General features: G+C 54.8%; 3 protein-coding genes across 5 annotated transcripts; all 3 read right to left on the bottom strand.

The window, feature by feature from the left end:
• Window positions 1–726: 726 nt before the first annotated feature.
• On the bottom strand, window positions 727–1,478 carry ADM5 (adrenomedullin 5 (putative)). Its single transcript, XM_082863184.1, has 2 exons — window positions 1,273–1,478; window positions 727–1,067 (listed from the first exon to the last, which is right to left on the bottom strand). The coding sequence occupies exons 1-2, from the start codon at window positions 1,341–1,343 to the stop codon at window positions 812–814; spliced, it is 327 nt and encodes a 108-aa protein (XP_082719310.1). The 5' UTR covers window positions 1,344–1,478; the 3' UTR covers window positions 727–811.
• A 1,820-nt stretch (window positions 1,479–3,298) lies between these two features.
• Window positions 3,299–13,874, bottom strand: PRMT1 (protein arginine methyltransferase 1). Of its 2 annotated transcripts, XM_082862866.1 has the most exons (11): window positions 13,795–13,862; window positions 11,506–11,559; window positions 10,847–10,948; window positions 9,926–10,081; window positions 9,720–9,783; window positions 7,543–7,685; window positions 6,536–6,623; window positions 6,334–6,449; window positions 5,295–5,445; window positions 4,866–4,987; window positions 3,299–3,507 (listed from the first exon to the last, which is right to left on the bottom strand). In XM_082862866.1, the coding sequence occupies exons 1-11, from the start codon at window positions 13,828–13,830 to the stop codon at window positions 3,424–3,426; spliced, it is 1,116 nt and encodes a 371-aa protein (XP_082718992.1). In that variant the 5' UTR covers window positions 13,831–13,862; the 3' UTR covers window positions 3,299–3,423. The 2 variants fall into 2 exon arrangements, with proteins under 2 accessions (XP_082718992.1, XP_082718993.1); XM_082862867.1 differs by lacking the exon at window positions 11,506–11,559 and having other exon boundaries at window positions 13,795–13,874.
• A 6,135-nt stretch (window positions 13,875–20,009) lies between these two features.
• BCL2L12 (BCL2 like 12) lies at window positions 20,010–25,761 on the bottom strand. Of its 2 annotated transcripts, none has more exons than XM_082862270.1 (7): window positions 25,679–25,761; window positions 24,886–25,000; window positions 24,528–24,670; window positions 23,373–23,459; window positions 23,194–23,285; window positions 22,080–22,367; window positions 20,010–20,228 (listed from the first exon to the last, which is right to left on the bottom strand). In XM_082862270.1, the coding sequence occupies exons 2-7, from the start codon at window positions 24,990–24,992 to the stop codon at window positions 20,178–20,180; spliced, it is 768 nt and encodes a 255-aa protein (XP_082718396.1). In that variant the 5' UTR covers window positions 24,993–25,000; window positions 25,679–25,761; the 3' UTR covers window positions 20,010–20,177. The 2 variants fall into 2 exon arrangements, with proteins under 2 accessions (XP_082718396.1, XP_082718397.1); XM_082862271.1 differs by having other exon boundaries at window positions 24,886–25,015; window positions 25,679–25,707.
• Between the last annotated feature and the right edge of the window lie 100 nt (window positions 25,762–25,861).

The following is a 25,861-nucleotide window of genomic DNA, read 5'->3' as shown; positions in this document are numbered from 1 at the left end:
TGTCCGCCTCCAACTATCCAACATCCAAGAACCCGGATTTCTGTCTAACGGGTGCCTCGCCGGGTATTCAAGTCCCAGGTTTTAACCCCGCCCCCTTCCAATCTTCTATCCCCGCCCCCTTCCAATCCCCGCGCTCAGTTCCCGCCCCCTTCGAATCCCAGCGTCCAATCCCCTCCCTCCGTTCGATTCCCAGCCCACAGACTCCTACCCGCCTGATTCTCCACCATTGGGCCTCCCCCGTTCTACGCAGCACTTCTCCTCCGAACCCGTTTCTTCGGCTCTCCAGTCCACTCTTTGTCTCTTTTCTTTCCCTTTGAGGAAGGAAGGTCAGCTTGGAACTCACAGCCCACGCGCGTGGGAGCCAGAGTGAATCTCAGCCCTACCACCCAGGAGAGGGGGGAGGACTGCTTTGGGGTCAGGTCGGCCCACCAAAACCACCCACGGAAGATGCAGCTGCAGGGATTAAGTTGGCGTGGAGGTGCTACAGCAGATTGGATTCAAGTTAGTCAGAGGGACTTCCGTGAAGGGAAAAGTGCGTGGGTAAAGGTGAGGGGCTCAGGGACCGAGCTCAGATTGGGAGGCCAGAATGGGCACAGACAAGCAGAGACTGAAACATGGAACTCTCGTTTTATTCAGCTCTGGACGTTAATATTCTTTGTCCATGCTGGGTCCGGTGTGCACGTGGTCCAGCCCAGTCGCTGCCTGGGGAGAGCCCAGGAGGTGGAGTTAGGGGAAAAGAAACTTGGGGTCACGGCCCCGATACACAGATGGGTAGACTGAAGCCAGGGGACGAGCAGAGATATGCCCAACATCACCCAGAGAGCCGGGCACTGCGCTGGCCTCCTTGCCTCAGGCTGGGGTCCTGGAGACGCAGCAGGAGTCTGGCCGCGCGCCGCCGGCGGCGCCCATAGCTGTGGGGATCCTGAGGCTCGCGGCCCGCCTTCCCTGAGAGCTCCTTGGTGGAGGCAGAGCGGAGCCAGTATATGATCTCTGGCAGGCGGTGCGTCTGGCACGTGCCCAGTGAACAGAGGTGCCTGTGCTGCTGGGAGACCTGGCGCTGGGGCCGCCTGGGGATGGAGCGTGAGAGAAAAGCGGGTTCAAACAATCCACTCGAGAAATGGAGCCCTGTAGGCGACCCAGAACTCCCGAGATTGGCGGGCGCGTTTCCTGATCAACTTCCGATTCCACCGAAGCGGAAAACCGCCTAGAGAGGTCGCACGCCCCTCGCGGTCTCCCTCCGGCTGTGTCCCCGCTGACACCGGCGTTTCTCACCTGCCCGCGGAGTCCGGGTCCCCCAGGGTGGAGGAGGCGAGGAGCAACAGCAGGAGGATGTGGGCGGTCATCGTGGGGGTGGGGCGGGCGAGGTCCGAGAAACCGGTGGGTGAAGCGGCTTCTCTGGGCTGCCGCCCCACCCCCTTCCCGGGCCTGGAAAATGCCCCCTGAGCGCCTGCTTCAGTGCGAGGAATCCGGGCGTCCCCACTTCTCAGGCCGAGAAAACGGAGGCCAAGAGCCACACCACGCCAGAAGGGCAGGATTAGGATCCGGACACCCACCTCCCGCACCGCGGCCACGGAGCCCTCACGGGTCCCGCCGAGGTGCTATCTACGCCCCTGGGAAGCCTCGGGAGACGCGACCCCTTTAAGGCGGAGAGAGGAGGGGCGGGGCAGCTGACACCTGCAAGTGACGTCGCAGCTTCTGGCTTCTAGGAAAGGGGTGGGGGCGGGGAAGCGCTAGGCTACTTAGATGCGAACTCACCCACATCTCTGTCAGGGACCAGACTAGCGTTAAGTCTCAGGGGACAGGCGACTTCCAGAGAGGGGGCTGGGCAATGTGGGACACTGGCAATTGGGACAGGTGGCAAAGACAGCCAACTGAAGTTGTAGAGTCTGAGCCCTAACACCCTCGTGGTAGAAGAGGAATAGGTGTAGACGGGTGTGGGGTGCAGGCAGGCCTAGAGCTCCAGCTGTACTGAAGCAGGTGTAGGAGGGCCATGGAAAGAAAAGCCTGGGATCCCGTCTCCGGTGATCCAGGTCGTGTGGACAGAGACCTGGGGGACCAGCTACTCGAGAAAGGAAGGGCAGGCACGTGTAGACACCATGTCAGCAGCAGGGGCTGAAAAGACAGCCCCTGGGGAGTTGTGAAGCAGGGTAGTGGAGACTCAATGTGCATCTCCGTAAAGTGTGGCAGAGGGTGGGAACCCCCCCGAACTCCGAGCCAGGATGGGGGAGGTAGCAGGCACCCACCCCCACAAAGAACTTTATCCCCGGACTTCCCTGGTGGTGCAGTGGTTAAGAATCCGCCTGCCAATGCAGGGGACACAGGTTCGAGCCCTGGTCCCCTGGTCTGGAAAGATCCCACATGCAGCGGAGCAACTAAGCCCGTGCGCCAGAACTACTAAGCCTGCGCTCTAGAGCCCGTGAGCCACAACTACTGAGCCCGTGTGCCACAACTACTGAAGCCCGCGTGCCTAGAGCCCGTGCTCCGCAACAAGAGAAGCCACCACAAAGAGAAGCCCGCGCACCACAACGAAGAGTAACCCCCACTCAGCGCAACTAGAGAAAGCCTGCGCTCAGCAACAAAGACCCAATGCACACAAAAATAAATAAATAAATAAAAGAACTCTATCCCCCTCCAACACCCCCCCCCCCGACTCAGTTTCCCCAGATGGAGAGGGCAGGGCAGTAGTCACTGCCAGTCAGCCCTGGTTTGGCCTTGGGAGGGTCCTGGACAGGAAAGAACAGCCAGAGAGGAACAATGTGTGTGATGGGGGAAGGCGGGAGAGAGAGCTTTCTGGAGAACTTAAGGGCCCAGCTGTGCCGGGAACCCACACCCCAGCCCTCCCCCAGCCCAGCAGGGCAGCTGGGAGCAGAAGTCTGGCCCAGTGGGGACAAGAGGGACCAGGGCCTCAGGAGGTCCGAGAGGGAGGTGGGGGGAACAGACCCCGAGAGCCAGTGGAGAAGGCCCTGCGAGTGACCTGAGGGCAGAGGTGGGCCAAAGACTTGAGAGCAGGGCTGTGGAACCCCAGAGACAGCCAGGGGTGGGGTGGAGGTGTAGTAAGACCAAGAGACACAGAAGTGGTGACAGAGACTGGCAGCCACCAGCAGGCGCTGTCCCCACGCTCCGGGTGCCTGGCATCTCAGCACCTAAGGACGGAACCCCAACCCCACTTCGCCCCCAGGAAGCTGAGCCATCCCAGCTGAGGATTTATTGGCGTAAATGCAACCATATAAAAACATAAGTTATGAAAAACACAGTCACGATGTGCCCGCAACCCCCCCGCCCCGCCCCAGCCCAGGCCCCAGAAACCCCCTTCTGTGGGAGGGAGGGAGAGGAAGGGGGAGCCCTGAAACTGCCTAAGAACGCTGCAGCCCCTGGGCCCTTGCAGGGCCGGCCTGGCCGGGGTGGGAGAACCCGGATGCTGCCTCAGCGCATCCGGTAGTCGGTGGAACAGGACAGCTCGCACAGCTGGCCTTTGAAGTCCAGATCAATGGTGAAGTCCAGGTCGCGCTGTGGGGAGAGTGCGGGCGTGAGGGGGAACCTGGGACAGGGCAGGCCAAGACAGAGGGCAGCGGGGGTGCGGTAGGGAGGGATGGCCACCCCAGCCCACCTGAGGTGCTGTGGGCCCCCGGCTGTCTACATACCCTCCCCAGAGACCCCACACTGCCGGTCCCACTCCCAGCATCTGTCTTGAACCCCACCTGACTCCCCGTGAGAAGCTCCATGTGACATCCTCAAACCACCTAGAACCCAGCCACGCCCCCGGCCTTGGGTGGGGTGGCAGAGCTCAGCTGCTGTCTCTTGCATCATGATTTCCATCATTTCCATCAAAACCAGCCCCATCAGCAGGTTATTTTCTCCTTCTTTTACAAGAAGCAAACTTCCTCCTCTCAAAAAGCTCTGTGGTCCCACCCCACCGTCCCCACTTCCTCTCCTCCAAGGCTTCCTGGACGCCAACCCTCTTGTGCCCGTCACCCCCAGCACGCTGGAAAAACTGGGGCAAAGTCACCAATGACCTCAATGACTTCTGCCCTCAGTCCTCACTGCACTTCACCCCTGGCTCCCAGCTTCCTCCTCCCTCTCTGGGTCTCTTTCAGTTTCTAGTTTGGGTTTTCTCTACCTCTGCACTACTGACATCTAGGGCTGGACCACTCCTCGCTGTGGGGGGATTCTTATCTTGTGCGCTGCAGATAGAGCAGCTCCCCCGCCTCTACCCACTAGATGCCAACAGTACCCCTTCTTCAGTTGACACCCAAAATGTCTCCAGACAATGACATGGGTGGGTGGGGCAAAATCATCCCTGGCTGAAAATAGCTGCTTAAACCGGTTCTCATATCCCTGACTTAGAAAGCGGGCACACCCACACTGGCCCCACAGAAGCTCCTGACTTTGCCCTAGACCTGCTTCCCCACCTTGTCTCAGGCTGATGGCAGCTCCGTCCTGTCAGGTACTCAGGAGAAAAAAGCAGGGCAAGAGACGGCCCTCCTTTCCTTCCCTCACCCCCATACCTGGGCGAGGATATCCTGTCAGCTCTCCCGCTGGCCCCGCCCCCACCTGCTCCAATACCTGCCAGCCCCTTTCCCAGCTGGACATAGAAGTCACCTCCCGCTGGCATTTACCACGTGACTGTCCTGTGTCTAGAACATGAGTGCCAGGAGGGCAGGGGTTCAGCCTGATCACCGCTGGGGCCCCAGGGCCCCCTGGTTTCTAGTAGGTACTCAATAAAACTGTGGTCCATAGACAGACCTGGGGGGCCCCCAGACAGATGAGGTCAGAGCAGAGTGTAGCCAGGTTGGCTGGCAGGCTTGGGGCTGAGGGGTGCTGGGGCCCCAAAACGCCTGAGTCTACCCCCCCCCCCAGAGCCTCACGTTGTTCTTGGCATTGGGCCGCATGCCAATGGTGCCAAAGATCTCCTCGCCCGTCTTCACCGTCAGGTAGTCCTCCATGTAGAACACCGTCTGCTTCCAGTGCGTGTATGGGGACTCAGGGCCTGGCGGGGGAGGCGGGTCAGCCAGGCTCACCCGCCTCCTAACCTTCCCAGCCCACACCTTCCCCTCTGCCCAGACACCCCAGCGGCCAGTGACCACCAACTAAGCGGTGACTGTGGCCCCTTCACCCTTGTCAAGCCTGGGAGGGGCTGTTTCACGGGTGGGGAAGCGGAGGCACCGCACGCTCAGGTTGGCTGGCAGAGCCGGCGTCAGAACCCGGGTCCTCGGTGTCCCCGTGGCTCCATCTGGCCACGCCTGTCACATGCCCCACGGCCCCTGGGACCCCGCTGCCCCAGGGCCCCGCCTCACTGGTGGAGAAACCGGTCCTCTTGTGGCAGCGGGTGAACTCGATGTTGAAGTAGGCCACCAGCGCATGCACGTAGTCGTTCCGCTTCACTTGCAGGCAGAAGGGGGAGGTGAAGGTCAGGTCTTCCACCTTGACAGTGTAGATGTCCACCTCCTGCGGGATAAGCCTCGTGAGCCCCACTCCCCGACCTCCGGCCCAGCGGGGAGAGCTGGGGGTGCCCCGCTGGATGCCCTGTTCCCTGCTCTCCCAACTCCAGCCTGAATCTGACAGTTCGACCTCCTACAACAACTACTGGTCCTTAGAGAACCGCCCGTTTTCCCCTCTCCACTGCCTGTACCCTGCCCCTGGCCACCATCCCCGCCTCCGATGCGGCAGCATCTTAACAAGGTTCCGTGGCTCCCGCCCTCTCCCCCCACATCCCTTACTCCACGGTATCAGCCAGTGTGACAGTTTAAAAACAGATCATGTCACATCCCTGCTTAAAATCCTTTGACTGCTCCCCGGTGCACTCAAAACAAAACCGTGACTCCTGACTGAGGCCATGGAGGCTCGCCCAGTCAGGGCGTCTGCCCTGCCATCTCCCTCTACAAACTCCCTCCTCCATCCAGGTTTGCCCACCATGAGCATCCCAGCAAGATTTGATACTGTGGGTCGGGAGGGAGACCTCAAAAAATGATGGCTGCTGGTAGTCTTTATCAGGGACCCATGTGTGTATAAACTCACTCGTGGTGCTGGGCTTTCTGCATTTGGTGGCCCTGCCTGGGGTCTTAGCTGCCTGCCTTGGGCGGACGTGCCCTCCGGGAGGTGTGCCTTAGGATCAGGGCCAGCCTACGTCACTGCCTTGTTCTGGAACCCAAGGGCCATGCCTGGCTCACAAAGCTCTTTAACTGAAGTGGCTTCTCCAGGCGTCCAGCGCCACCTCCAGCAGATCCATCAGGTTCCCAAGACCTCGGGCAAGCAAGCACTCTGTGCACTGAGGTCCCACGCACTGGCCCTTCTTGGGCTGACCCTGCGGGACACCCAGCCACCCCACCCCTTCACCTTTATCAGGCAAGCGTTGGTGACCAGCTGCTTGGGGTCCACCACATCCACCAGGGGCTCCTTGATGGCCACATCTTTGATGCAAGACATGTCAAAGCCGTACACGTTCTCCCACCCTGGGGAGGAGGGGAGGGGTGAGCCCGTGGGGGCACCCGGCCCCAAGTCTGCCCCACCCCTTGGGCTCCTCAGGCCCCGAGCTCACAGTGGATCTTATAGTCTTTGTACTGCCGGTCCTCGATGGCCGTCACATACAGCGTGGCTCGGTCCGGGAAGATGAGGCCGTCGGGTGCCTGCACAGTGCAAAGGAGCAGGGCAAGGGCATGAAGGATGGGGGGCCTCGGCAACGCTGCCCCATTTTGTCTCCTTGCCCGTTTTGTCTCTTTATCCACCACCTCCGTCCCCGCCCTGGTCTGGGCTACCAACATTTCCCACGTGGACTCCTGAAGCAGCCCCCTCACCGGTCCCCAGCCTCAGCCCTCGGCTTGCTCCCCGGATGGCTGCCTGATGGCTCCCAGGAGCATCTAAGTCAGACCCTGTCCTTCAGAGGTCCTGAGGGATCCTCAGAAGCATGCCCCCACCCCCACTCCCCTGAGGAGTAAAGCAAAGTCTCTCAGGGGTCACGCAAGATCTGCACAGGCCCCTCCACCCCTCGCCTCACCCCCTGGCCCCCCCGGCCCCCGCCCTGGCCTCCCACCCCTCGCCCCCCAGTGCTCCTCCAGATCCTCATTCCACTACAACTTCGCCGCTGCTCAACACACAGCAGGCGCACTCCTGCCCGAGAACCTATGCACTGGCTGAAATCCTCTGCCCAGTGTGCCTTTCCACTCAGATCCCACACAGCTCCTTCCCATCCTCTGTTCAGGTCTCAGTCACCTCCCGTGGGAGGCCTGCTCTGACTTGAGCACCTGGGACCACAGCCCCCCAGTCCCTCCCTATCCCTATGCCCTGCTATCGTTCTCTTCCCGGCACTAACTCTCCTGACACTGTACCATCTCCCTGTCCCTGTCTAGCTTCCAGTACTGGCTCCCCTGTCTTGGCTGTGGGCCTCCTAACATCTGTGTAGATGTATTCAATCCCCTGTATTCACTGCTACTGTGGGAAATACCTAGCATGGCTTTCCTTTTCTGCCTAGACCCTGACATATGCTCAACAAAACAGCCGAAGGACGCTGGCCTGCATCAGCTGCTCCCACCCCACTGGGGGCCTCACCAGCCACTTGTCTCGGGCGTAGAGCACGGTGTTGAGCATCGACTCGTAGAAGAGGCAGTAGCCCATCCACTCGCTGATGATGATGTCCACCTTCTCCACCGGAAGCTCCACCTCCTCCACCTTCCCCTTGATGATGGTCACCACTGTGGGGCAGACAAGGGCACATGCCACCAGCCCAGAGGAGGCCCATCTGCTCGCCTCCCTTGGGGGGGATGGGGGATGGTCCAGGGCCTGGGGACCCCACTGGGACCGCCCTTGTCTTCTCAAGGAAGGGCTGGGGGTTGTATTGGGGCATCTACAAAGAACTCCGCGAGCTGAAGCCACACCCTGTTAACTCAGTTTTAAAATTCATTCATCATGGGGTATTTTTGAGGTAGGAGCAAAAACTTTACGTGGATTAGGTATTAGGTGACATTAAGATTTTGCCACCAACAGTCAGGCCTAGGGCCCGGTGCGGAGAGCCCTTCGTCCTGGGACATGAGGCGCAGTCAGAAAGGTGGCTGACCCTTCGCCCGTCACGCACTGCACATTCGTGGGGAAGCTGCTAAACCATTCGTAGACGACCTGCTTCTGGGTCAGGGTTTCATACTCAGCAGAGCAGCTCCCTCGCTGCAATCTATTAAAAGTCAGGCCTTGATGCGAGGGTTTTGTTTTGTTTTTCAAAAAAAGAAAAATTAAAAAAAAAAAAGATTTCCCCACTAACAGTCATGGTCTTTTTTTTTGGCTGCACTCTGCAGCTTGTGAGATCTTAGTTCCCCGACCAGGGATCGAACCCCAGCCCCGGCAGTGAAAGCGCCAAGTCCTAACCACTGGACCGCCAGGTCATGTTTTGTGTGTGTGTGTGTGTGTGTGTGTGTGTGTGTGTGTGTGTGTGTGTGTTTTAATTTATTTATCTTATTTATTTTTGGCTATGTTGGGTCTTCATTGCTGTGCATAGGCTTTCTCTAGTTGAGGTGAGGGGGCTACTCTTCGTTGCGGTGTGTGGGCTTCTCATTGTGGTGGCTTCCCCTGTTGCGGAGAACAGGCTCCAGGCTCAAGGGCTCTAGAGTGCAGGCTCAGTAGTTGTGGCACACGGGCTTAGTTGCTCCGCGGCATGTGGGATCTTCCTGGACCAGGGCTCGAACCCATGTCCCCTGCATCGGCAGGCGGATTCTCAACCACTGTGCCACCAGGGAAGCCCAGGTCATGCTTTTAAAATGGCCTTATCTATTAGAGACACACGCAGCAGTACTTATACAGTCGGAATTTGCTTCAAAAGGAGATATTTAAAGCTGAGTGATGGGTACTTGGGGATGCATTATATTAGTCTCTTTTAATAAAATCCCTTCAGCTTCTAGAATGCCAAGAGCCCTCACATCTGAAAAACCCACCATCTTCCCATGTTCTCTGCCCCTCAAACCTTGCAGGTGGGAAGGACAATTTGGCAGTGTATGCCCAACTTCCATTTTTGACCCACACGATCCTACTTTTATGAACTGACCTCACAGATACACTAGTTTGTATATGAGATGACAATGACGTTACACATAGGGCGATGGAAACCTAGGAAGCTTAAATGCTCATCACCAGGGGCTTGGTTAAGAAAGCTGGTGTATGTGTAGACAGATGATGTCAGCCATCAAAAAGCAAGATCCTCTCAACATCGTGAGAAGTGTTAAACCACATGATAAGCAGGTGAAAAAAGCAAAAGGCAGAAGACTTGTATTAATATGTATGAAATGCTATCTGTGTCAAAAACCAGCACGTGAACGTAGAAACACACACACACGTATATTTGCTCATAGGTACAGACTTCTCCGGAAGGGACCATTGGCTGCACTCAGAGAAGGGCGGCTGAGAGGCAGGTAGGAGACTTCTTACTACAGGCCCTCAGATGCCAACCACGTGACTCTAACACTCACTGAAACAACGAAAGACTGCTTCTTGCCCCGCTCCCCCTCCCCCCTTTTCTAAAGACTGAGGCACTGAGCTTGCGACTTCTGCACTCAGATTCTAAGATGACTTGTCAGGTGGTGGGTTCTGAGAAGGCTGGATTCTTGGGCTGTCGGCAGCCCAGAGTCCACAGAGGAGGAACGCCTGAATTTGAGTTCAGTGGCCCCCATCCCCTTGCTGAGGGCCCCGGGGAAGCTGGGATCACCCGCTCCCTCCCCACCAACCCGTTCTCTTCCTGGGCTCACCGTGGTCTAACTTGTTGGCTTTGACGATCTTCACCGCATAATCAGAGATACTGGAACACTCGATCTGGGGGCCCAGGAAGAAGGGAGGGTGAGAGCCCCCCCCAGTCCCACCCTCAGTCCCCATCCCCCTCCACCCAAACCCTGAGCCCCAAGGGGCCCCCTGTCCGTCCCCAGGCCCAGGCCCGCCTGCTGCCTAGGACACTCACCCCGATGACCTTGCGGGCCCCAGCCTTGGCAGCGAACATGCAGAGGATCCCTGTGCCCGAGCCCACGTCCAGCACCACCTTGTCTTTGAAAAGGTGCCGGTTGTGAAACATGGAGTTTCGGTACGTGAGGGTGCGGACCTCATCTTTCAGCATTTCCTGGAGGGGGTGGGTACAAAGATATCATGAGGGGGCCTGCATCCCCAACTGTAAAACAGGGTGCCCTGGCCTCCAACGCACTGACCATTTCGAGAGCTAGAGCTCAGACCTCAAACTTGCTTTAGTCCCATTGGAACAAGTCATTTCCCTTCCATACGCCTCAGTTTCCCTATTTGTAAAATCGGACTGGGTGGACTAAACTCCCATATCAGCCACCTTAGGTTCTACCATTGCCACCTAAGCCCCTGTGAGCCTTGGCTTTAAAAAGTCCTCAGTAAGTTAATGCCACTGAACCGCATACTTGCAAATGGTTAATTTTGTTATGTATATTTTATAACAATTAAAAAAAGAAAAATCTTCACAATTCCATCCCAGCTGCTTTCTGGGACCTCAGCCTCCATCGCGTGCAAAAGGATCGAGAAGCCTTCAGCACACTGGGCACGAGCAGCTGGGGGACAATCCCGCCGCCGGTCACAAGAGGGCGGCAGAGACCGGCAGGCCCTGAACTCTGGCTAAAGTCTCAGGCACACATGCGCGCTCCCACCCCAGCCTCCCAAGAGGGGCCCAGCAGAGAGCCAGGCTAACCTCTGTCTCCAAGGCAACGGCTGGGAGAGGCGACCCTGGAGCGTGAGCCTCGCATGCGCAGAGGGGAGGCCCGCTGCCAGGGTAGGCAGTGCGCATGCGTTGGAAATTAAGTTCCAGCCCTCCCAAACATTAACCCCCCTGAAGATGCAGCAGCCTTATGAGCTGTCTGTCCATACTCACCTCGTGGATGCCAAAGTGAGCATAGGAGTCAAAGTAGTAATCTTTGGACGTCATGTCCTCAGCGTTGGGCTTCTCGCTGCTTTCTGCCTGGGCACAGGAGACCTGGGAGGGGGCGGATGGGAACAGGGGTCAAACCTGGGGGCTCCCCACAGACTCTTAAGCCTCCAGGTCCCTACTTCTCCCTGGAGTATAGAACCACCCTCCCAAACCGGACCATGGCAACCCTAAAGGCCCCGCCTGCCATCTTGCCAGGAATCCCCAAACCTAACACCCCATTTTCCTCTTCCAGGACCCCCCCCCAGAGCACCATCCAGGAGAGCACCCCTGATACCTCAGCCACGCCTACCATCTCTCCAGTCTCTCTGCCCCCGTCTCTAGCTCAGCCCACAGCTGGGGAGGGGAAGAGAGGGGAAGGCAGAACGGGGACAGACATAGGGAAGGACAAAGGGGGGGCTGGAAATGGAGTTAAGGAAGTAGCCACAGTGTTGGGGGAGGCCAGATAGGGGCCACAAACCAGGAGGGAGTTTGTACTAAGTGTTTCCGGGGCACAGGGTAAACTGATTTGAAGCAGGAGGGATCATAGTTAAGACCACTAGAAAGGGCCTGATGTGTGACAAGATATGTATATGTGGGGAAGGGTCTCACAAAAGGATATTTACTTCTTCAAGAGGCGGCTGGAGGCTCATCCCATTAGCCAAGGTGGCTACAAAATTCTAGGAGAGAGTAACAGGGAGAAAGGATTAGCTACTGGGAGTGACTAGGGGAGGGCCAGGCCAAGGGACCCGGGCTCTTGGGGGACAAGGAGGTATTTCCTACAATTTTGCTTTTTTTTGAGGAGAGTGGACAAATAAAGAGGCAAGGCTGTTTTTAAAAGGGTGCGGGGCAGGTGGGGGGGAGTAGAGGGGGAAGGGGGGTTCTATCCCAGCTGTGGCTGGAGAGATGGTGGCCTGCACCCACACTGCCCCTCTTTGGCCAGGCACCTGATGACACACCTCCCCCATCCAGGCCAGAGGAACTGGCACCCACTGGGCACACAGGCACTGCCAGCTGTCACTCCCCCTCATCACCTAATCCCCCCAGATTAGGTGACACTTCCTGACACAAACCCCCATCCTGGGGTGCCATGAGTAGCTGGGGGAGGGTGGTTGGCAGGGTGTACCCACTGGGCACCTGCCACCTCCGCAAACCAGTCTCTCGTCTGAGAGGATTCCAGAAAGGAGGTGTGGCACACAGACGCCCCCACCAGAGCTGGCACCCCGGCCGCTAGCTCCTGCCTTGGACTCAGGGAGTCCCAAACAAAACCAGTGAGAGCCAACCTCCTCGATTATCACCCGCTGCCCAGGAGGGTAGAATACCAGGGAGGACGCCAGACTCTGGACCCTCAAGCCCACCTACCCTCCATTCAAACAACCATCCCAGGCCCTGAAACCCCCAAGGTGTGGGGCAAAGTCCTGGGGCAACCTCTGGGGAAGATATTTCCTCCACCCACACAGGTCCTGGTCCAGGAGACAGCCGAGGGGGATAGGAGTCATTGGAGTGACCCCTAGGGGCTGCCCCCCAAGGTATGCATCTTGGGAGCCGACCTCCCATTCCAGAGACTGCTTACAAGGTAAGGGATGAGAGTAGGGAGACCCCATCAGATTACAGCTTTTCCTGATGTAACCACCCTCTAGGCTCCAAGAAGCGTGAAATCACAGACATGACCCCCTGGACTCCAAGCCCCACCTCTATCCTCCCAAGCCAGTGAATGACGCGGATTAAGAAGGGCTGCTGGTGAGAGGATTTTCCCACCGGGGCGCATTTCTCAACACCGCCGATACCTCCGCCAAACAAGCCCCCAGAGCGCTTGAAACACAGCACCGGAACCAGCCCCATAGGGCTGCACGAGAATCAAACCTCAAGGGACACCATTTCAGGCAACCAGGCTCAGGACCCTCAAACAGGGCCTCAGGAAAGGGGAGGTCAACTCCCACCCTCACAAATGCCCCAGGGAGAGAACGGGCTCCAGAAGGGGGTAAAGTTCGCTGCGTCCATTCCCTCACATCCCCTTCCCAGAATCCCAGATTTTCCCTCCCCTAGCCCGGGAGGGCTTCGACGGGAGGTGGGCTTTGGGACACGCCCCATGAAAAAGATGTCCCTCCCACACACCCAGAAATGGCCACAAGGGGGTGCACAGGGCCTAAGCCGGAAGGATCTCCTTCAGCTAGATGCCCCCCCCCCACCAACCAAAGGGAGGTCACAGGGGCATGCCCCATCCCCCTAGCTCCCAAAGAGGGGAGAATCCAGGGACAGGAAACAGGGGGTGGGAGGGGGGCCCGGAGGGAACCAATCCTTCGTCTTCCTACAATCTCAACGCAAGAGTGCTCGAAACCTGGACGGATGCCTGAACAGATGCCCTGGTCCGGGAAGGGATTTGTTGAGAGTCGAGATACACTGCCCCTCCCAAAAGACTCTTTACTTCGCGGAGGTCCCCAAGTAAGTCCCATCCCGAGGTGCCTGTCACGATCCCCGGGGAGGGGGTCAGGGGGCCTCAGAAGGAGGGTCGGAGCCTCCTCTCCGCCCCCCCGGGGCGCCCCTCCCCCGGCCGGGGGCGGGGCCTTTGTCCCGCACGTGGAACCCGCCGGGCCAGCGGGCACGGCACACCACCTCCCCACCCACCGCGCCGCGGCCACGTGGGGGCCAGGCCGGAAGCGCCCCCAGCCCTCCTCCACGTGGAAGGGGGCAGGAGACCCTCGGAGCGGCGTGCTGCCTCAGGCCCCCGAAAGCTAGGGAACCCGCACTTCAAACGGTATCTCCATATCCGGAGAATGCGGCGCCCCCTCCGTACGGCTGGGGGCCTTCAGCCCCAATCCGGCGACTTAGAGCCCCTTCCCCAAGACGGAGGCATAAAATACCGACCTCCAAACCGCCCCCTGCCCCCTGCCCCTGACGGCGCTCCAGGCGCTCACCTCCATGATGCAGTTCGCGGCCTCGGCTGCCGCCATCTTCACCCGCGCCTATTCCTCCTCCGGCCGCCGAGACCCCCCCCTTTCTCCGCACTCCCCCGGGACCGCCTTATACCGGAGGGTCCAAGGCCCGCCCACCGCGACCCCGCCTGGAGATCTCATTGGCAATGGAGGCGACCCGTCTGGGGATACCGTTTAGCAATTGGGTGAAGAAGACGCCCATCAAAGTCGAGGGGCCCGCCCAGTCTGGCGTGCCGAACCCCGCCCCCATAAGTCGACCGGGATGGGAAAGACTGCCTGTCTGTCGCAAGAAGTACGACTGATGATTGGGCAAAATCTACCGGGAGTTCCCGCCCCTACTCCCCCAGCACCGCCTCAAAGCTTCCCGGCGGACCCCGCGCTAAGCGGACATCTTGAAATAGAGCTGTCTATCACCAAAATGACCCGCCTCTTCATAGCTGCTATTGGTTTATCAAATCTGTGACGTCACGAGGCCTTTGACCAGCCTCCGCCAAGCGGCCGGCCTCAAGGAGAACATGGCGATTGGCCCACGAGAAAAGAAGGCAGGGCTTTAGGCTCCAGCGATTGGCTCAAACGAACTGTCACTCATCATCCATTCGGTGGCTTCTCACAGTCTGTGGGAAATCCAGGAGGAGTAAGGGAGCTCATGCCCATTTTCCTGAGGGAAAAATGAAGCAATGAGAGGCCCAAAGAGAGGGAGGTCATGTCCGGGATCCCGAAGCAAGTCAGGAATAGGACTCAGGCGTCGAGGTATTGAACCCCTAACCCTCTACTTAATTGTTCCAAATTTTTTAAACCCAGTGACTCCATTCAAGCCACTTGGCCTTTGCCAAATCCCACCCCTGCCGGGAACACCCACCCGCTTCGTCTGGCCAACTCCTATACGTCAGTTAGGGCACAGCTTAGTCGCCACCTCCTCCAGGAAGCTTTCCTGGACCTGCAGAAAAAGTTACTAGTTGAATGAAGATAAATGCAACTTGTGGAATGTATCCGTCACCCAGAAAGTTCCTTCACGACTCTTTCTAGTCAACACCTCCCCCACCCAACCCCAGAAGCAATCACTTTCTGTTTTGTGTCACTATAGTGCAGCTTTTCCGTTTCTAAAATTTCGTATAAATGGAATTATACAGTATGTGCTCTTTTGTGTCTGTCCCTCACCATAATGTTTTTGAGATTCGTTCATGTCGAATATAATGGTTGTCCAATCCTTTTTACTGCTGAGGAGTATTCCATTGTATGGATGGATCACATTTTCCTGTTGATGGACATCTGGGTGGTTTTCATAGGGCTGGTATGAATAAAGTGGCTATGAACGATCATGTCCGGGTCCTTCTGTGGACGTACACTTTCACTTCCCTTGGGTAAACCTAGGAGCACATGGCTGGGTCATAGGCTAGGTGTATGGGTTTTTTGTTTTGTTTTGTTTTTGTTTGGTTGGTTTTTTGGCTGCGCCATGCGGCATGCAGGATCTTACTTCCCCGACTAGGGATCAAACCCATGGCCCCCGCAGTGGAGGCACCGAGTCTAAACCACTGGACCGCCAGGGAAGTCCCCTAGGTGTATGTTTGTAAGAAACTGCCCGAAGGTTTCCCATGGTGTTCTACCATTTTGCATTCCTATCAGTGATGCAAGAGAGTTCTAGCGCTCCACATCCCCTCCAGCACGTCATAAAATCAGTCTAGGGGCTTCCCTGGTGGCGCAGTGGTTGAGAGTCCGCCTGCCGACGCAGGGGACACGGGTTCGTGCCCCGGTCCAGGAAGATCCCACATGCCGCGGAGCGGCTGGGCCCGTGAGCCATGTCCGCTGAGCCTGCGCGTCCGGAGCCTGTGCTCCGCAACGGGAGAGGCCGCATCAGTGAAAGGCCCGCGTACCGAAAAAAAAAAAAAAAAAAAATCAGTCTATAATTTTAATGGCTCTTGTAGGTATTAAGAGATTATCTCCTGGTTGTGACTTGCATAGCCCTGACGGCCAGTGTTGTTCAGCATCGTTTCATGTGCTTATTGGCCATTTGTATATTTTGTTTTGTCAAGTGTCTGCTCAAGTCTTTTGTGTATTTTTACAAACAGTGTTGTTTTCTTATTCACAAATCATAAACGTTCTTTATAGATTCTGGATACAGGTCTCTGTCAGGTATATCTACTTTTTTTTTCCCCTTTAATTTATGTATCTTATTTTTGGCTGCTTTGGGTCGTTGCTACAGCACGAGGGCTTTCTTTTTAGTTGTGGCGAGCGGGGGCCAGTCTTCACTGTGGTGCGCGGGCCTCTCACTGCGGTGGACTCTTCTTGCGGAGCACTGCCTCCAGGCACGTGGGCTCAGCAGTTGTGGCGCAGGGGCTTAGTTGCTCCGCGGAACTTGGGATCTTCCTGGACCAGGGCTCGAACCTGTGTGCCCTGCCTTGGCAGACGGATTCCCAACCACTGTGCCACCAGGGAAGCCTGGTATATCTACTTTAAATTTTTCTCCCAATCGGTGACCTGTCTTTTCATTTTCTTAACGTTGCCTTTGAAAAGCAGAGAGTTTTTCGTTTTGATGAATTCCAATTAATTGGTTATCTGAGCCCAGGTCTTGACCCTACATTGTATGTTGCATGGATCTTTTTTTTTTTTTCTTTTCTATTTCTCCAAATGTTTCAGCAGGGTGTTTGTTTCCTTTTACCTTTTTTTTCTTTTTCTGATTTCCAAGCATTTTAACCCAATTACTTTTGCTCTGTGTTGCTATGAAGAACAAAAAATTGTAACAAACTCTCTACAACACTAGGAAATAACTTAATGTCATTGGGTACAGAGTACAGGGGAGAAGTCTGAGCTGGAGGCAAAACTGGGGGAGTCGTCAGAGTCAAATTCTGCGTTTTCCAAGATGGCAGCCACATGGGACAACTGAGCAATGGACCATGGCAAGTCTCAACTGAGATTTGCTACGGCTGTAAAACACACACCAGATTTTGAAGACTTCACGTAAAAAAAGAATCTATAATATATCATTAATATTTTTTATATTGATTACATGTTGAAATGATTCTATTTTGGATAAATGGGGTAAATAAAAATTATTGTTAAAATTAATTTACCCGTTACTTTTTACTTTGCTTTAATGGGGCTACTAGTGTATTCTAAATAACACATGTGGTTCATATTATATTTCTATTGGCCAGTGCTGCACTAGGTCACGGAATGGACAAGATTACCGGGGAGTTGGTGTGATTAGAAGTGTGGTTAGAGGGACTCCCCTGGCAGTCCAGTGGTAAAGAATCTGCCTTCCAATGCAGGGGATGCAGGTTCGATCCCTGGTTGGGGAACTAAAATCCCACATGCTGCGGGGCAACTAAGCCCGCGCGCCTCAACTAGAGAGCCCACATGCCACAAAACTACAGAGCCCACGCTCTCTGGAGCCTGCGTGCCACACCTACAGAGAGAAAACACACACGCTGCAACTAGAGAGAAGCCCGTGCACCGCAATGAAGATCCCGCATGCTACAACTAAGACCCAATGCAGCCAAAAATTAAAAAAAATAAAATTAAAAAAAAGAAGTGTGGCTAAAAGACCTGAGTCAAACTGGAGAGTCAAGTGTCCACGAGCTGTGATGGTAGAAACTTACATCTCTCGCTAAACTGGAACTCGGTCCTTCCTTCAACTGAGAATTTGGGCAACACATCAAAATAGGATTAGTTCCTGTGCCTGGTTCCGCAATATAAATCACAGAAATTTGCATGTCACATGACAGTTGCTGTAGATACTCCTGTGGTCAGCAGGATTCTAAGATGGCCCTCATGATCTCTGCCTCCTGGTGTTACATACCAAGGAGTAGGTTGGGTTATATGACAAAGGAGATGGATGTCACTCCCTTGATTAGGTGACCTTATATGGCAAGGGTGAAGGGAGTTTTCGGATGACATTAAGGCTTCAAATTGGTTAGTTCTTTTACTTACTTAATTAATTAATTTATTTAGCTGTGCCGGGTCTTGGTTGCAGCATTCGGGATCTAGTTCCCTGACCAGGGATCGAACCTGAGCCCCCTGCACTGGGAGAGCAGAGTCTTAACCGCTGGACCACCTGAGAAGTCCCTCAAATTGGTTAATTTTAAATTCATCAAAAGGGAGATTTTCCTGGGTGGGCCTGACTTAATCAGGTGAGGCCACAGATTGTCCTGCTAAAACCACATGCACTGGGAAGAGGCCCCCGAGCCTCAGATGAGATTGAAGCTGAAACCTTGATAGCAGCATGTGACCATCCTGAGCCAAGCACCCCGCTAAGCTGCACCCGCGCCCCTGACCCAGAGAAACTGAGATTAGTGGGTTATTATAAGCCACGAAATGTATATGACTTGTTACGGTAATAACTAATCTGCCTCCAAATGTCATTCCTGTTCTATTTAGAAATCATGGTTATGAGACCCACCCTAGGTGTTTTTAATGAATGTGTTAATGAGGAGGCATGCCTATTATTTATTTTTTTATTTTTAATTTATTTAATTTATTTTTGGCTGCATTGGGTCTTCATTGCGGTGTGTGGGCTTATTATTGCAGTAGCTTCTCTTGTTGCGGAGCACGGGCTCTAGGCACACAGGCTTCAGTAGTTGTGGCTCACAGGCTCTAGTGCGCAGGCTCAATAGTTGTGGCGCACGGGCTTAGTTGCTCCGCGGCATGTGGGATCTTCCCAGACAAGGGCCCGAACCCGTGTCCCCTGCATTGGCAGGCGGACTCTTAACCACTGCGCCACCAAGCCCGGCATGCGTATTATTAGGCCACTAATTTTTATATTAATCTTGAACGCTGTGGGACTTCCCTGGTGGCGCAGTGGTTAAGAGGCCGCACTCCCAATGCAGGGGCCTGGCTTTGATCCCTGGTCAGGGAAAGAGATCTCAGATGCATGCCGCAACTAAGAGTTCGCATGCCACAACTAAGGGGCCTGTGTGCCGCAACTAAGGAGCCCGCCTGCCACAACTACAGACCCGGCGCAACCAAATAAAATAAATATTTTTAAAAAAATCTTGAAAGCTTTATTTCCACATACACTCGAATCTTATTATTTGTGCTAGTTACATCCTTTAAAGCTTTATTTCCACATACACTCGCATCTTACTATTTGTGCTAGTTACATCCTTACATCGCTGTGAACACTGAACTGGCAAACACCAAGCCATTGATCCTGGGGGAGATACAGGGTCAAGCTCCCACGAGCATCTTGTCACAACACTTTTGCCAACCCATCAACATATAATCAGGTTTTCTGTGTGTTTTCTGTTTAAAGACACGTTATTTAATATAGAGTTGGTCCATTCACAGTGATCTCACAGCCAACAGCAGTGCAACAAAAATTATCTACAACGAAGCTTGTCTAATTGAGGCACATCGCAGCCTTCGTGCACTTATAGGAACGCTAGCCAGCACTCCAGCACTATGCTTGGGGCTCTTTCAAACAGAGAAATCACCACAAAAAAGCACAGAAATGTGAAAAATGTGGCACTAAATAGATTGCAGAAAGGACGCTTGTATACAGCGTGAGAGCTGAGACAAGAAGGCGCAGTTGCCTCGCCTGATCTGAGCTGAAAGGTGCCCATCGAGCGAGTCAGATCCTTTGCTGCTCTGAACACAAGCACGCCTGCCAACAACTGCGAAAGCACGTGAGTATTAGTTTGTGGACTACAAATAAATGTTCGCGAGTAGGCGAATTCGAAAAATACAGGATCCGTGAATACTGAGGCTTGACTGTAATTGGCTTCCTTTGTGATCCTGTGCGTTTCATTTTAGGCATTTACAAACATAATTCGGTGAAGGAGGTGATAGCCCTAAAAAGGTGACAAATTTCTGGCGAACAGGCAGATGAGGAGAAACCAGCAAAAAAGGCTCAGAAGGAGCTGTGTGAAGAGAAAAATGAGAAGAAGGTGGTGTTCTGGATGTCTTGTGAAGAAAGGTCATAGCTTTCTTCTGGAAATAGCTAGAAAGACTCCAGGACTATCAACACAGGATTAGCTGGAATAAATAAATCATGCAATAGGGAAAAAATATAATTAGCTGGAATCATATTTACAGGTATCCTCAAATATGCTGTATATTTAGGTGACAGGTGCTTTAGGTGCCCCAAATAAATATTTCTAGAATGAATGAATTGGTTCTTTCCTCAATTTATAAACCAGAGAGGTCTCCGAACCAAATCTCCTCTACGTAGAACTTTAGTTCTTGAGTGAAAGGACAAATCATTAAATACTTTAAAAAGTTTTTAATGTCAAAACATTTTAAACTTTTTTTTTCTTTGGCAAAAACAGAGAGGGTGGGCACCACCCCACAGCCCTGAGTGGAATAGGAAGGCTTGGAAAAAGAGTGCAGGGACATGAGGTCCAATCTTGTAGCAGCTTCTGAGGAAAGGCTCAGTCCAGGGGTAAGTTCAAGTCCACAGGTGAAACTGCCAGGATGCCCCCCTGGAAGGGAAAAGTGGCAGAGCCCCATGAGCAGAGAGGCGTCCTCCACTCACAGCAGCATCCACACCAGCCCAGTGAGAGCAGAGACAGGGAAGGCAAGGAACCAGAGAGGGGGAGGGGAAAGAGACCCAGAGACAGGTGGACAGGGATGAGGGATGGAGACCCCAAGAAAGGCTCAGAGACGTGGGGTGGATGGGAACAGAGTCCTAGAAGGGGCGGGGGGAGACAGAGCCCCAGAGGGGGTGGACAGAGACTCAAAGAAGGGGAACAAACAGGGTCCTGGAGCTTTAATGATAAAGAGCCCCGGCTTTGTGTTAAAGCCCTAACTCCGATCCCCCACCCTGCACAAGGGACTTTCCCTCAGTCTCCATAAAACCAGGATAATAATCGAATCCCGTAAGGTTGTTGTGGGGTTTCAATGGGATCATTCCACTAAAGTTCTTGGCTGAGTACCTGGCCAAGCTTACCTGTTATCATTCCTTAACAAATAAAATGATTTTACAAATAAACCAGCTTCTGCTCTGAGCTACAGACACTAATATCGACTGTCCCGCATATGTTGCTTTGAGGTCTCAGGGGTCTCTCTCCCTTAACTGGACCACCTCCAATCACCTCTGCCTCTTCCCCAAACCTGCTCCCCACCTTCGCCTCCACTCTGCTCTTTCTGGTTCCAGAGGACATCAGATGTAGCCCTGCAGCTGCTCAGGCCAGCATCTTTGGCATCATCCTTGACTCCCGTCTCCCATCCACTCCATGAGCAAAATCTGTCAGGTCTACCTCCAAATTAAATCCAGAATTCTCTACTACCCCGACCCTGGTCTGATCCACCCTAACCTTCTCCCTGGACCAGCCCAGTCACCCCCTTGGGTCTTTGCCCCCTACAGTATTCTCCATACGGCCGCCAGAGGGCACCTGTGACCACCCAAGACAGCTCGCATCCGTCTACTCTGAGCCCTCCTAGGACTCCTGGCTCACTGAGTCAAAGTGCAAGTTCTTACCTTGACCACAAGGCCTAAAGCCTTGCATGATCTGGCCGCCCCTCCTGCTTTCATCTCCCACCCTCTCCCCCTCACTCACACTGCTCCAGCCCTACTGGCTGTCTCTCTGCTCCTCAAACGCACCTAGCCAGCTCCTGCCAGTCTATGAAGCAATGCTTACATTCTGAGAGCCTGGCAGTGATGAGGCAGGTAAGTGAGATGGTGCCCATTGAGCGGCGTGAGATTGGTATTCAGGGAGACGGGGACAGTTGCCTAGGTCACACAGCCAGTACAAAGGAGCTTAATCCAGCTCTGAGCCCAGCACTGGATTTAAAGCTGTGAGCAAGCAAGGTCAAGGGGATGGTGTGGAGGTGGCTGCGATTTTAAATGGGGATCAGGGAGGGGCCCGCTGAGAGTGATACCTGAGCAGAGCGGCAGAGGAAGCAAGGCACGGGGATACCAGGCAAAGGGCATTCCCGCAGGCAGTGCTGCACAGGCAGACAGTCACCAGATACTCACATAAATGTCAAGTACTTACAAGGATGATCCCATTTTAATCCTCACAATAACCCTTTGAGGTAGGTGTACAATTCTCCTCCCTTTACGGATGAAGAAGCTTGTTTCTAGCTCATAAGTGTTAGTGTATACCAGAGTGGTTTAAGCTGGGCATAGCATCTGCACTCATCACTACAGTGCCTCGTGTACATTAGGTGCTCAGTAAACACAGAACGGATGAATGGTGGAGCTGGGAGAACACCCGTGATGTCTGAAAGGAAGCCTATGAGCCTCCCCGCCCACTCCCCCCCAATACACACACATACAATTACAATTACAGTTAGGTAAAGGGAAGCCCAGAGAGGCTTTAGCGGCTCACCCAGCCCCCGTGGGCCTGGATCCAGGGCGCAAAGCTGTGCACGTGCTCTACGCTGAGACCGGCCAGGGTGCCCCCCAGCCTGGCCACGCGCCGGCTCAGCTCCATGGCCAGGGCCAGGCGGGCCAGAGGCTCCGGGGAAGGCGGTGGGGGCCCGGGGCACGGCAGCGAGGGGCGTGCTTGGCTTGGGCGAGGGTTGCCTTCCCGGCTAGAGAAGAGCTCCACTAGGCGGCTGAAGGAACCAGCGGAGAGCCGGGCCAGCTTGCGCCGCAGGGCGGGGTCTGAGGCCAGCTGTGGGGCGGGGAGGAAGAGGCAGGGTCTGCCTCAGTCACACCCTCGTAGCCAGCCAATGGGAGGCTGGGAGGCGTGGCCTCAAGATCTCTAGATATAACTGACGCCCTAAGCCACGCCCCTATCCAGCACATCTGCCAATCACAAACGAGACTATAAGATCTCGGCCAAACTACTCACAGCAAGATGGCCTAGAACCGGAGAAGCCAAGCCACGCCCCTGACAAGGCCTCGACAGCCAATCAGGACCAAGACCTGTATTAGCTGTGTTCTAGCATGCTAACATTCTAGCCACGCCCCTGTGGGCTTCCCCGAAGGCCAAGCCTGTGACGGCAACCTCGCCTTCTACCAGACAATGAATATTATAAGGCCATACACTTTGCCCAAGCTCCTGACCCAACCTGATTCCAGGACAGAGTCACAAGCCACACTCCCTCCGGCAGTCCATTTCCCCCATGTTCTAAGCAACGTCCCTATATAGTCAATCAGGGCTTCAGATTTTAGACAGCTGTCTTCAAGCTACCCCCTCCTCCCTTTCCCATCACCATACATTCCCTTACCGACTCACCTCCTCCAATCTCCTTCCTAGAACAGTTTCTGGTGGCCACACCCCTCTGCCTTCATGCCACGCCCCTTTGACGATCCAAGAAGTCACTAATTTAAAGTATTGCCCTGGCTTACCTGTCACTCACCCCTTCACTGAAGCCTTGTCCCACCTTCTCCCCACCTGACCATTCAATGAGAATGCAGATCCAGCTTCAGGTCCCAGTGCAGAACCATGCCGCAACTCCTATCCTAGCTAAGGGATGGAACAGACCACCCATCACCTTCTGGTTGATGACTTCTGCCTCTTCCTCCAGCAAGGCCACCAGCTTTCGCAGCAGGGCTTCCTTCTCTGTGGGTACGTGACCCTGTAATTCTGGGGGGCAGAAGAGAATTTGGCTGGGGGCAGAACCCTGGCGACCCTTCTACCCTCATCCTTCTCCAGGGCCCTTCTGCACCTCACCTGGGCTAGGTGGGGATTTCAGTTGCTCTTGGACCAGCTGTTCCAGCCGCTGGGCCACCAGGGCATAGAAATCTGGAGTAGCTGGGCCTGGGATGAAAAGAGCCAATGATGGGACTTCAGGACATGAGGAACTTAGGGATTCTCTCCTCCCAACCATCTTGCCAGGTAGCAATGATTTCCATTTCAGAATGGGATAAATTGAGGCCCAGTGAGCAAACTTGGTAAAAGACCCTTTTACTTTTCCCCAAATTGGACTTCGAAGGTTTGAGCCGAACTGGACCTTGAAGATTATCCCATCTAAGGAAGGCAAACACATGGCACTCCAGCTATTACCACTCTATCTCTTGCCCATTTCAGGCAACAACTCATCACAGAACTCTTCTCCCCAGCTGTGAAATCCTCTCCAAGTGAGCACTCCCAGTAGCCATTGCTTGTCTACCCAGTATCACATATGAGAAGAAACCTACTGGTCACTCTTGATCAAGTCCAGTATCCACCCCCCCCCATTCCTACTTTGCTACTGGAGAAAAGGACTTATGTAACCAAAACAGCCAGGGAATTGTGACTGGAAATCAGGTTTCCTGCCTCCCTATTGGGGGTACTGGTGGCTACAAAAGTCTTAGGGGCAAGGAAGCATGTGTGGAAAGAGAGATAACAAATAGAAAGGCACTAAAACGAAGTGAGAGAGTGGCATGGACATATATACACTACCAAATGTAAAATCGATAGCTATTGGGAAGCAGCCGCATAGCACAGGGAGATCAGCTCGGTGCTTTGTGTCCACCTAGAGGGGTGGGATAGGGAGGGTGGGAGGGAGACGCAAGAGGGAGGGGATATGGGGATATATGTATATGTATAGCTGATTCACTTTGTTATACAGCAAAAACTAACACACCATTGTAAAGCAATTATACTCCAATAAAGATGTTTAAAAAAGAAAAAGGAAAGAAAGAAAGAAAGGCACCCAAAGCCCTCCTGAAGCCTGCTCACAGAATTGACAGATAGTAAACCACTGGGGGTCGGGGGTGAGGGTAGGTGCTGGAGATCCCCCACAGCTACCCCCTTAGCTGAGTGGTCCTGAACTAGTTTCTTATCCTCTCTATGCTTTAAGAATCAAAGCTGCCAATTCTTGGGTGATCGAGGGAAATCTCTTACCAGGCTCTGAACCATAGCATGGCCGGAGGGGCAGGGAGCAAGGCCGAGGGGACTCAGGGGGAACTGCTCCTCGCCCCAGGGAGCAGGGAAGACATCTTCGAAGGCGGCTCAGGAAGTCTGTTGGCTCCTCTTGGGCAGGGCTCCTGGGGAAGGGGACCTCAGAGAGTGACCCCAAAGGCCCTTTGCAAGCAGTCCCTTTGTCCTCCCACTGAGGGCCTTTCCCTGCAACCCCCAGGACGAGGAGTGGAGCCAGATATAAAGAGGGGGGGAAAGGAGACAGACTGAGTCCAGGAGCAAGAGTTGGAGAGGGGCCCAGCTCAAATGCCGTTCCCTGAGGGAGGAGGGCAACTCCTCTTACCTGGGTGGGGTCGGAATGGGAGACCCCGCAGCCTCACCCCTACTTAGGAAGGCAGCTAGGACCCTCAGCGTGTCCTCTCGGAGCCCCAGTTCTTCCGAGCCTGCCATGGGGGCACCTGTGAGAGAGGGAGCTGGAGGATGGGCTCCAGGGTTCAGCGGGAAGTAGAGGCTGGGGACCCAAATTCCTAGTCCCCGAATGAGGAGGGGGCCAGGACTTGTGAGTCCCCAAAGAGGGAAAGGGCTGAGGGTCTACATTCCCAGGTCCTTTACGGGAGTTGGGGGTCTGGGGGCCCAGACGCTTAAGTCTCCAGATGGAGAAGAGGGATGAGAAGGAAGACACCTTGATCCTGGGAGAGGAGAAGGCTAGGGATCCGGATTCTTGGGTCTAAGGGAGGAGGGGCTGGGGGCCTGGACTCTTGAGTTTTCGGAGAAGGGGGCTGGGGGTGTGAACTCTTGAGGCTAAGAGAGAAGGGGGCGGGGCCCTCAGACTTCTGAGTCCCCGAGGGAGAAGGGGGCTTGGGGACTTCTTGATTCTGAAGGTATATGCCAAGCTGCTCACGTCCGTAGAGGGTCGAGAACTACCAATCCCAGCAGGTTTCATAGCAAACATTCCCCTCCCTCCGTTACTGGTTCGCCTCGCAGCCTGCTGGGAGGTGTAGTTCCATTCTCTGAGGCTAGCGTTTGGGGGACCTAGGACACTCGGATGTCGGAGAAGCGGGACTGAGTTGCCCCCTCCTGGATCCCGGCTCCCTCTTCTTTCCTCCTCACCTAGCCCTCGCTAACGTCCCGCTCACCTGGTCCCGGGCCCCGCCGCCGCCACCTCCTCCACCTCCTCCACTGAACTTGTATAAACTTTCTTTTCTTAGTTCAACTTTCCCGCGCCTGCGCACTGGGCCGGGTTGGTGACGACCCAAACATAGAGGGGAGGAGCGTTGGGTCCCGCCTAATTTGCATGTGACGTTCCCAGCATGCCCGCG

The sequence above is a fragment of the Leucopleurus acutus genome (genome assembly GCF_964270905.1).
Source record: "Leucopleurus acutus genome assembly, chromosome: 20".
Lineage (NCBI taxonomy): Eukaryota > Metazoa > Chordata > Mammalia > Artiodactyla > Delphinidae > Leucopleurus > Leucopleurus acutus.
This window is presented reverse-complemented; position numbering and strand designations above follow the sequence as displayed.